The following is an 11,561-nucleotide window of genomic DNA, read 5'->3' on the forward strand; positions in this document are numbered from 1 at the left end:
ACAATGTTCACTTTTTTCGACGTGCTTGTATTTTGGTGTAATGAGGCCCAAGGCATCATGGGTATTGTATTGTTCCAGGTAACGGCAACATCAACAGAAGGCAGAGCATGCTTTTCTAATGTTTCCTGAAGAGGATGGTCAGCCGGCCAGCTTCACTGCACCTCCCAGCAACTCCTCGCATGAGCCCACCTCCCTGAGGAGCGTCTCTCCTCACTCCCTCACCTGGACTCACTCACACGCGTACACACACACACACACACACACATCCTCTGAATGACTGACTTTGAGTCAAAACGCTTGGAGACTGTTTATTTATTGGAGTGTGAGATTAACTTATTTTGCTGCTAAACTACTACTGTCTACTATATAACATGTATGTGTGTGTGTGTGTGTATACACGTGTGTGTTCGTGCACATGATGTGAACTGAAGACGCCATGCACAGTTAAGCGGTCTGTTTAGGTTACTGTTATTTCTCCTGACTATAATTCTTTGGTATTTTTAGTTTGAAATTCAACGGATGTTGATGTCGACGCTGTGATGAAGTTGTTGTTTCATTATTGTGCTTACAGAGCAACGGCTGCAGTTTCTTCAAACTTTTTATGCATTGTGTATATCTATACATATATATTTATGTGTATATATGTACATGTATATTTGGAGATTGTTTTTTTTGTTTGTTTTTTTTTGTCGTTTTGTTTTGTTCTCTTTCCTTCGAGCTTCCGTGACTGATCTATACAAGTTTCTACATTTCAAAAAGCTGCAGCACACGACAGTGTTGGCTTTGAGGGGAACGAGAGAGACTGGTGATGATGATGATGATGATGGTGATGATGATGGATTTCCCATCTTAGATTTTTTTTCCCACCCCAAATGTGTTTCAGAAGAACTGTGTTTTTCTGAGGGCCCGATGGCCTTTTGGGGTCCCACTGAAAATCTGAGCATAGCGCCTGGCAGCTGAGGGCTGAGCGAAGCTAGCAGTTTTAGCCGCTGGGTTTCTGCTCACTCTGGTAATTCTACAGGACCAAATCTGACGGAGACAAAAAATGGAAATAGGCATGGGCTGGTGATTCTCAATGATAACCATGATTAAAAACTAAACGGTATTCCTGTGTTAAGAAAACTTTCTAACATAATCTTTCTTTTACTTGGAACAGCAGGAACTATTACTTCATATGCTACAGTTATGTTACTTTAACATATTTTTATTTTCATACAAATATGGAATAAATGGTCATTAAATTTAATATTAAACACACTCTGCTCTTTGCAGAGAAACCGAAATCTAATTACCTGGTTAATCTGTTCCGGTAGCCTGCAGCCTGCTGCTTTACAGACCTGCCAACTGTAAATTTAATACAGAAATGTTTGGTTTCCACACCATGCTTGTCTGAAAAATAGCTCCAGTCGAGAAAATCACAAACATCCGGATTCGTTTAATTGAGTTAAACGACGCAGAGCTGCATTACTCTGTCTGTCATACACAGAAGAAAACTGGTTGGCCTGGCTCCTTAATTTGGGTTTTCATTTTTCATGGGCACAAAAATAAGCAGTTTTTGAAACCGTAGCTGTTTGAAACATTGGTGCAGCAACATACCAGAGACCAGCCCATGCCTTGTTGGGGAGACGACTGGACAGCGTTGTTGAGTAATGACAAAAACCAGAACCTGAGATAAAAGCTCGGATAAGCCTGCAAACCTTTCGAATGTCGAGAGCGTCGATGCAACTGTACATTCAGAAATTTTACCCTGCACTCCAAGCGTTTGCATTTTTTTTCTGTTTCGTTTTCATCAGGGAAGTGGGCCTCAACACGGCTGAGTTTACCCAACAGTATTAAGATGTGTTCCGTGACTTCTCCTTGGGAAAACGGCACCAATGTGGATGCTCTAAAAGCAACAATTTCCCACTTCATGTCGAGCCACAGCTTTTTTTTACAACACAGAGATTAAAACTCAAGACTTTACTGCTGATGTGTTGTTAGCAACTGACAGTGATGCTAAAGATGATTAAACCTGTTGGCGAGTCTCTCTTTTAAATACGTTTACTGTAGCAATAAGAAAATGTCCCTGAATGTTTCTTACATGACAACTGATGTTCATTGCATTCCTGGAGTCAGATTGGTTTGTTTTTTACCGTGTTGACCATCATTAAATAACAACCGTAGTCGTTTTGCCAAGTTTTGAAAGTACAGTTTGCAGGAGCTAATGTAATGCTATCGCTTTTCTGCCTATAAAACTAAACTCTGTTTTGACATCTACATTGTGAAATTTTATCGGGCAGTCATTAAATGTGTGGTGAACATAATTTCCCTGCTAGGTTAGCTTTGGCAGATTTCTCTTTTTATGCTAACTTTAGGTGCGCAAGCTAGCTGTGCGCTAAATCTAAACATACATGATGAGGTATGCGTTCAAACAAATTTAGGTCAATAAGCAGTGTTTAAATGTTACAATCTCTGGTATAAAAAAGAATATATACTTTTTGACTTAAGAGATACATCATTGGTGTGAATAACTATGCAGTTGAAGCTATAGGTTAGCTTAGCCAGTTGGCTTTAAATATAGCAAAGTTTTGTTGAACGCTTGGCAAAAATGCAACCGCAGGGTTTTTGTTTAAATAGATAACCAGGAAAAATTTTATGTTAACAGCTTTGCAAGGTAAACTGCTAATAAATCAGAAAATATTAAAAGCTTATTAAAAATAAAAGACTGGGAGTGCATTAAACATCCAGATAAAACTGAAAGTTGTCGGGGGATCAGAGGGAAGTTTTCTTGTTGCTCTTTTGTTCAGCGGCCGACTGAAAACTGTATTTTGTGACAGGAAAAAGATTTGTTTAAGCGAAACTAGTGTTCTTTGTTTCAGATTAGGTAGCACATGCTAGAAGAGTGCTGGAAGCACTGGAAAAGCTTGATAAACTTATCTGAAATCATTAATGTAATATTAACATCAAACACAGATTGCAGGTAATGGTGCAATGATCCAGTAAACAATACAAATCTTATTAATCTAAATGATTTAAACATGCACTCCTAATTTGAGATATTGTGATTACACAATCAAGTACATACATGACATACTGTAAACAGGAAGTCATTATATTAATGGTATATTTCCTGTATTACTGTTCTTTTTAAGTTGGAAATTGGAACCATGTACATCTAAATTTTCCATATTTTTTTTGTGTATATTCCACTTTATCCAAATTAAGGATCGTTTCCCTGTGAACTGCAAACTGTGTTTCTGCTAATGTGACTTTTTTTGTACATGAACAGCAGTAACATGCACGAAAGGAGATTTCTAAAACGGCTTAATATTTATCATTGTAAAACTGTACTTTTTTTCAGATGAACGGATGATTTAATTGTATGTTTTACGTCTGAGTGTGTGTGGATATGTGTGTGCCTGATGCATGGAAGGCCTGCTGTGTTGTCAACTCAAACTCTCTGAAACACTGAGCTGCCGGTGAACAGTTGATATGTGACTCTTTTTACTGGAACTATTTATTTCTCATAACCATCAGAAGTAAAAAATTTAAAACTTTGTTTCATAAAACGCGTGTGTAACAGTCATTTTCTGAATAACGACGGTAATAACAAGGTAAACACATTGGAAACCAGAATACTTTTTTTTTTTTTTTTTTTAAAGAAAGTAATTTATTTAAAAACACAAAATAAGAAACTAACATGGATAATTTGCTGTCATATTTCCTAAAAAATAAAAAAGAAACAGGAGCAATTTCACAGCTACAAAAAAAGCTATTTGTGCAGTTTTGGCCAAGATATAAAGCTTTTGACACATTTACAGAAATCTTTCATCATAAAAGCTACAGCAAAGATTGCTTAAAAGTACAGTACAGTGCAAAAATAAAAAAAAGTATAGAAAATTGTGCATCAATTTTGCGCTGCATTTTTACTCTGGCTAGCAGATGCTTTGCTAGGAGTCGCTTATGGTCCCATCTCATGTAGCCCAGTTTTATTTTTTCCAGCGTTCGATCAAATTTTATCCTGAGCCTTTCCGTATCCAGGAAAGAGAAACTGATCATTAAAAAACTGTTGGCAGTTAAATGTGACAGAAAAAGATGCCAGATCCGTTCAAAAGTGACAGAAAACGTCATGATGTTGTTGCTAGATTCTAATTTTCTAATTATTTTGTATTATAAACTTGTTTAGGTATATATTTTTTTGGAACCAATAACCGTTTTTTGGGCAAAAAACGTATTTCTAAATGTAAGGTACAAGAAAGTAATTAGTACCCTCTCGACCCCACTAAGGGACAAGGGTGTAAAGAAAATGGATGAACGGATGGAAGAAAGTAATTAGCTTAGCTTTAAGATTACAAAAAGGTGGGAAAACATCAACTTGCTCAAAGACAATAATATCCACTAGCACCTATTGTTCCTGTTAGTGAGTATAAAGTTTTAAGCTATCAAACACATTTTGATAACTTACTTGATCATTTAAAACTTTTTGAATACACAAAAGAGCAAAAGCCTTAATGTGCTGTCTAGACGTGGGAACTCTGGTTTTATTTAGTCTCCGAAGGCTGAGAGAAGTTTTCACAGTTCTACTTCTAAATTGTAATGCACATGCCTCACATCCGAGGCAAAGAAATTCATGGAGTTACGACGGCTACAGAAGATGGCAAAAGAAAAGATGTGTTCTGCTGAGATTTTACTACATTTGGGCAGAGACTGGCAATCAAACGAGATGAGAGACACGGAACACTGACGCCATGTCAGATGTTTTACCACAAGTACGATGGGGACCCTGAAGTAAACATACAAACCAAACTATGCTCTTCTTAGAGAGCAAATCCTCAGAGTGGAGCTCCAGTTTCTTCTGGAATGAAGGTAGAAGTCTCAGCTGTAAGTATACTCAGTCAGGTTGAATTTCATCCAAGCTTTAGGATGGTCTGCTCCTTGATGATGATGATCTGACCGTCCTCAGCCCCTCTGGAACCAGCTTCCTGCTGGCATCAGGACTTGTGGGAGCTGGACGTGAGCAGCAGAGGAGAGGGCGTGTCCACGTTGGAAGGAGGAATGGGAATGGCTCCATTCATCAGTGTGGGGAACTAGTAAAGTACACAATAGGAAACATTAAAGACTGTTTTAGCAATTTATGAAGTTTTTCTAGTGAAACGTGTTTTGGCCAGAAGCAAGTAGCGCTCTACCATCGACCAGTTCATGCTTGTGATTACAAATTAAGTCGGAGTGTGTGGGGATTAAAGTTTCTGCCTTTTTTTGAGAGAAGTCTTTGAAAGAAATTCATGTACTTGGCAATATCCTCTAGACTTGATTTGCTGGCAGAGTCCCTTTATGGTGTGTTTGGTTTATTTGAAGTCCACTTCAACCTCAGCTACAGTTCAAAGGGTACCGACTCATAAACAAGTATGCTTATAGCCCATTGACTATTATTAGTGCTGGAATAGCTTTGATGGTTAACCAACTTCCCATCAATACGCAACATATGCATGGCGTCATCTCCGAAGGTCAAGCACTGTTAACTTTATGATTTCGGCTTTGGTTGAATACCCACAAACTTTGGGTCTCGGGTAAAGATACTGTAGATGCATGTGGGCCTCGTAAATGTTTGGGTTTTATGACGGCAGACAAATGAATAACATTTTGACAACAAAGAGGAATTTGGGTTATCTTGGTTCTATACAAATTACAAGGTTTAAAATACAGTTGACTAGCTACCAGTATATGAGCTGAAGGGGTTGAGTCAGGTGATGTGGGTATTTCTGACTAAGCTGAACCCAGGGGTGTTTAGGAAAACCAGGCATCCGTTGAAGGATATCGCCTCAAACACAAGAAAGGAAGATTACCTGGAAGAGTTGGGCATGGCTCTGCAGTTGGGCTGGGCTCAGAGGTCCCACCGGACTCAGACCGGACCAGAAATGGATGTTGGACAGCAGAGGACTGGGAGTTAGCAACAGACCAGATGGAGTCTGAAAGGTCAGGGAAATACAGAAAAAAATCTGACAAAGGAAAATAATCCACATAGAGTATGGAGAAGATGGTTAATTCTGGCAATGACGACCAATTTATAGCTTCTTCAATCATAAAAGCTGCAAAAACAGATTTTCATCTGAAACTTTACTCAAATGAAGGAACTAATTCTTTCTCAGGCTAATTTCATACCTAGATTTCCTAGCATGCCTTAAATGCCACAAAGTTCCTCCTCACTCATCCTGTAAATAGTTATGAAGCTCCTTGTCAGTTATTAGTCATTCATCAGTCAGACCATTTCTTGTAATGTCATTAGGTAATTCTGTTCATTTTCTTTCAGCTATTTTTAACATTTCGTTTTAGGTGGTTTGATGGTCTTGTTGGTTTATCTGAGTTGGTTTCCATGGCACTACAAGGACCTTTATTTTGGATTTGGTTTTAAAGCAAATGGGGACAAATTTCAAAGAAAGTATCAAATCTCTGTAAACGTACTTCCTGTTGGTTTGCTAGGGAAGGGGTTCTGGTTACCAAAAGGAGTAGGTGTTACCATTGACATATTGAGTAATGAGTTCAGCCTCCACTTCCTTTGGTTTCTGTCAGTGATTTACACACAGCAGTATATGATTACTCAGTCTGGATAAGAATGTCAGTTGAGGGCCTGAATGTAGTCAGTCTGTCCTGTTTTGGTCAGCGAGCTGCTGCCAGTGAATCAGGAGCGTCAAGAACATATGGGTTCACTTAGAAACCTCCTCGGTCCTCCCTCCCCTCCTCCTTTTCTTTCCGCTCACCTCTCTCCGTCCCCTCCCTGTCTGACTTTCCGCATCAGAAATGTCTCCTTCCTCTCCTCTGCCTGTTACCTATTACAGACTGTGCTTCCAGGGGAAGTTTGGGGAGGTTTGGTGGTGTTACTGGCTGTATAATGTTGATTCATACCTGTGTGGTCAGAAAGGCGGGGGTAAGAGACCCAGAGGGCAGCGCCGGGCTGTTGAGGGCAATGGAGACGAGGTCACTTCCTGTCAGGAGAAGAGGAGAGGCAGAGATTTCCAAGCCTTTGGGTTTTCTGCCTTTTAAAGGGTTACTGTTGGCCAACCCCCTCCTCTCTGGTGTTCGTGTGCACCGTAGCTTCTCTCTTTCCCTCTGACCAGATGACAAGTTTAAAGGTTGAGCACTGTATTCGAAATCTTCAGTATCTGCGCTAAGGCTCTGCCCCCTTGCCCGTATGTGGGCGGGGCTTTGGGATGGGGACGAAGAGCTGGCCAACCGAGGAGACAGCACGGAGGAATTTGGGCTGTCTGTCGTGGATGGAGGTGGTGTTGGAGGAAGGGACGAGTGGCCGCCGTTGGTTACGAACCGGATGACGGAGGAGCTTTCTTCGCATCTGGGTTCTTTCTTGATTGGCCGTTGCTGTTCTAAAGCATGCTGCAGGGAGCTGATGGTGAAAGAGGAGTATAAGTTGGAGTGGCGATACTGGTTTCTGTCAGTCCGATCCTCCTCTTCAGCTTCAGGTTCTGACGTCGTCCCCCCAACCTCCTCGCCACTGCGACCCGACTCCACAACTGCAGGGTCCATCTTCAGAATCTCAGGGAATGAGACAAACTTGTAGACAAACTTTTGACCAATCACCTTCTTGATGATGTTCTGCAAATAGAGAAGAAAAAACCCAAAGGTGTCAACATAAACCTCCATTTTATAGTAGTTTTGTTTGTGTTGTAGTTCACATGCGCATACTTTGTCGTAGTAGTAGCGCAGCGCCCTACTCAGCTTGTCGTAGTTCATGTTGGTCTTGTTCTTTCGCAGCCCCCACAGTTTGGCCACCTCCTCAGACTTGAGCAGTTTGAACTCTCCATCGTTAGACGTCCAGCAGATGAGATGTTTGTGGCTCTGGTCGAGCAGCAGCTGGAGCAGGAACTGCCAGAGGGTGATGGAGCTCTCCATGACGGCACAGGCACCGGGGCTTCTGCAACTGGGAATTAGACAAGCACCGAGTTAGGATCCAAGGACTCTAGGATTCTTTTTATTGTCATACCAGCTTTGGTTGTTTGTGGTATAAAATTTGGACTATTATTGTTAATATTATTATTATTATTATTATTATTAGCTAGCTTAATCTAAGTAGCTAGCTTACTTTGGCTATCTACCTTCATGTACCGAGTATAATTTATCTAACTAAGCTATCTACCTTAACTTAGATAGCTTAATATGGTAAATTTAGCTAAGTTAATAAGCTAAATTTAGCTGATTAGGATGTACTTAGCTAGCTAGCTTAATTTAGCTAACTGGCTTAATTTAGCTACCTTACCTAACTTGATTTAGGTAATTAAGCTAGCTACTTTAATTTCACTAGCTAGCAAAATTTAGCTGGTTAAGCTAAGAGCTAAACTCGTTCAAGCATTTAGACAGAGGGGTTGGATGCACAGCTCAGGAAGGATTTTCCTGTTTTTAAAAATGTCTAGATCTACACAAGCTTTGGGAATTGAATTTAAAAAGGTGGAGGCTTTACTCGACTCCAGTAGATGGTGACAACATTAGCACCATCAGAATTTAAAAGAAAGAGATCCTGAGCAGGTCTAAAGAAGTTACAGAAGCTAAAGAGTCTCAAAAACAATTGTAACTAATGTATTGTTTGAAATTCTTTGTTGAAAAATTTTTGCCATTAATTTTGATGGCAAAAGCAATTTTTCAACAATTATCTTTTAAGATACATTTGCGTGGAGATAACCACAAATAACCATGTGAAAGCTAAAGCGTGCTAAAATTAGCAGTGCTCTTCAAGTTAGCAGCTCTAGAGAAATTAAAGTAAGCATAAGAGCAAAAATGTTCGTGCATGTCCTCTGGGTTCTGTTACTGAAGGGCTTATGTTTGCCACATGTCACTACACGCAGACATGGTGGCATGCGGTTTTGCTACTTCCTTCCACAGGTTGTAACAGCTGGTATGACCCCTGTTGGATTGTAACTACCGATACCGTGCCTTGTAAACGTAATTCTTACTCCCCTAAACTTTTTTTTTTACATTTTTTATTACAACCACAGACTTGATTTTATTGGGAGGAGGGTTTTCCCCTCATGTTCCCATCCGTCTCTGATCAACTTCCACAGATAAATTAAGCAGTCCCACAGCATGATGCTGCCACCACCATAGGGGATGAGGAGGAGGCTGAATACATAAGGGTGCCCCATTTTCAATATTACAATACAAAAATCAACTCAAATACATCAAAGGTTGTTATTGAAAAATGTGAAAGAGTCTAAAAGATTATTAACATTTTGCACGGAACTGAGTGGAACAACAAATTGTAATAATTGTTGCTCACAGCGGCTGGCAGGCTTTTCCTCCTTCAGTACAGTTTCATATTGACTGAGTCGGTGAGAAAGCTCCATACGTCACATGGCTTTCAGATGTTTCCATGGTGATAAAACAGGATGTGGTTAGTGACCCTTCTGCCAAGACAAGCGTGGCCCTAACCGACGTGTTTACCTGGAAACCGCTGACTGCCTGTGTGTGTGTTTGTGTGTGTGTGTGTCTGTTCCTGTGCGCGCTCTGAGAACTGTAGCTCCGCCTGCCTTCATAAGAACAACATATTGTACAGCAGCGGTGGAAATATGAGAAATGACTGTTTGTGAATCTGTTTGTCTTTGTGAAAGGAAACCAAGCAGCAGGACAAAAACGAGGGGAAAGTACAAAACAATGACCCACCAGCCTCGCAAGCACACAACTGACCGAGTTCTCGCTTCCTATTTCCTGTTTGAATGTGTGCTGCTGTGTGTGTGTGTGTGTGTGTGCGTGTGCGTGTGTGTGTGTGTGTGTGTGAGGTGACAGAGGAACCGCGGTGATGTCTAACTGTCTACAGGAGGACTTCCTGTCATTCAGCTTCAGGGGCGTCATTCCCGGTGAGAGGCTGTCCAGGACTTCCTGTCGGTGGGAAGCACCGGGAACAAGCGCACACATTCGCTGTTTGTTTTTAGAGCTCAGTTCTTACAACACCCAGCAGATGTAGAAGGTTTTTTTTAAGAGCACACACACACACGCGTGTGCTTGTACACATTTTGGGAAAACTTTCAGAACTGGAATGTTACCAGTTGAACTTTTCTAAGTCTTGCAAGAACCACATTGTATTTAGCATCACTTGAAAAAAATGAAAAAGCATCCTGACAGCATGACACTGCCACCACCGTACTCCATAATGACGAATTATTCTGGTTGATTCCATGTCGCCCAAAACTTTAACCATCTGACCAAAACGCCTTCTTTTTCATCTTTTCAATCATGAGGCAACTGGATGCACTACTACTTTTTTTTTTGTTTTGTTTTCGTCTTAGGAGTACCAGAGTAAAAGAGATTGAATAGAAATGCATGCCACACTTTTCAGATTTCATCATACTTCTGCTAAAATAACCAGTGGGATCGAACACTGGTGTGCTGACATTAGCAAATTATTTGATCTGTTAAAGCAAATGTTTTAAGATTTGATTTCAAAATAAAAGCCCACTGTTTGAGCCCGTTTCCTCTCTGTTTCTGTTCAGGTCAGCAGGAAGAACCCAAACCATGACTCTCCTTCCATTTCCTCCGCTCTGATTAAAAAAAAAAAAAAACTGAGTAAGGGGGGAGTAAAGGGGGCTCTGCTGGAACTCAAACGTCTCTTTGTTTTGCGGCAGTCGGTGACTCATTTTCAAGATGTTGTCTGCTGCCAGCTTCTATCCGGAAGCGCATGGCAATTAGTCTGCGAGGTCCAGACAAACCAGAAAATCTACTAGCAGGTTTTAAAGGAGCCACGGCTCATTTTTACTTCCCTTCCCTCACCAATTGTCACACCGACCTCATTCTAGATCCCCCCTTTAAATCTGTGATAGTGTCACGCATAAGAACGCTGTTTGATTGGGGAAACCTTTTACATATTTTTACGCACGGCTTTAACAATTTACGCACGTCTTCTCTCTCTTTTTTTTTCGCGCTTTTCAGGTTGGCGGTGTGGATTTGCACTTTCTGTGCTCAGAAATGATTTTTGAACGAATCACAAGTTTTTAGTTTTTTTTTTTAGTTTTTTTTTTAGTTCACTTCGATGCTGCCTTTAGGTAACTTTGAGAAAGTTGGAGACGGAAGGAAAGTTGGCACCTACCCAGCTGTGAACCGCCGCGGCTCCTCTCTCTCTGTGCGTCTGTCCGCGCGTGTCGTGGGAGTTTGGCTCTTAAAGCACAGCGTGTGTGTTGTGTCGGGGCTCCAGCTGCTGCTGCTGCTGCTGCTGCTGCTGCTGCTGCTGCCCCGCTGTCTGAAAGCGGATCCGCAGCTTTTCTCTCTCCTGCCTCAGAGCAGGAAGTCGGGACGCGCAGACGGAGAACGAGCGCACTTCCTCTGGAGCAGTATTCCCGTCTGTGTAAACACACACACACCCACACACACACACGCAAAAATCTCTATTTCCTATAAACACGCCCCTTAAACCACTCTCTCTCTTGCACACACCTACACATGCATGCGCACGGACGCTCGTGCAAATCACACAACTAGACGTTGTACACACTGACAGTGTAATCCTACTATTACACACACACACACACACACACACACACACACACACACACACACACACACACACACACACAGAGAGAGAGAGCTCA

The 11,561-nt window shown here is 41.2% G+C and overlaps 2 protein-coding genes across 3 annotated transcripts in view; one reads left to right on the plus strand and one right to left on the minus strand.

Moving 5' to 3' along the window:
* Positions 1-3,548, plus strand: part of cdk17 (cyclin dependent kinase 17) — a 43,428-nt gene extending 39,880 nt beyond the window's left edge. For both annotated transcript variants that reach the window (XM_008401462.3, XM_008401463.3), the window contains one exon: positions 79-3,548. In XM_008401462.3, coding sequence (XP_008399684.1) covers positions 79-119 — 41 coding nt within the window. In that variant the 3' untranslated portion in view covers positions 120-3,548. The remainder of the gene's footprint in view (positions 1-78) is intronic.
* Positions 3,331-11,289, minus strand: elk3 (ETS transcription factor ELK3). The gene is made up of 5 exons (XM_008401464.3): positions 11,063-11,289; positions 7,675-7,909; positions 6,880-7,584; positions 5,823-5,945; positions 3,331-5,066 (listed from the first exon to the last, which is right to left on the minus strand). Exons 2-5 carry the CDS (start codon positions 7,879-7,881, stop codon positions 4,971-4,973), a joined length of 1,131 nt encoding a protein of 376 aa, XP_008399686.1. The 5' UTR covers positions 7,882-7,909; positions 11,063-11,289; the 3' UTR covers positions 3,331-4,970.
* Positions 11,290-11,561: the final 272 nt, after the last annotated feature.

Source organism: Poecilia reticulata, chromosome 23 (genome assembly GCF_904066995.2).
Source record: "Poecilia reticulata chromosome 23, P_reticulata-male-v2, whole genome shotgun sequence".
In the NCBI taxonomy this organism is placed as follows: Eukaryota; Metazoa; Chordata; class Actinopteri; order Cyprinodontiformes; family Poeciliidae; genus Poecilia; species Poecilia reticulata.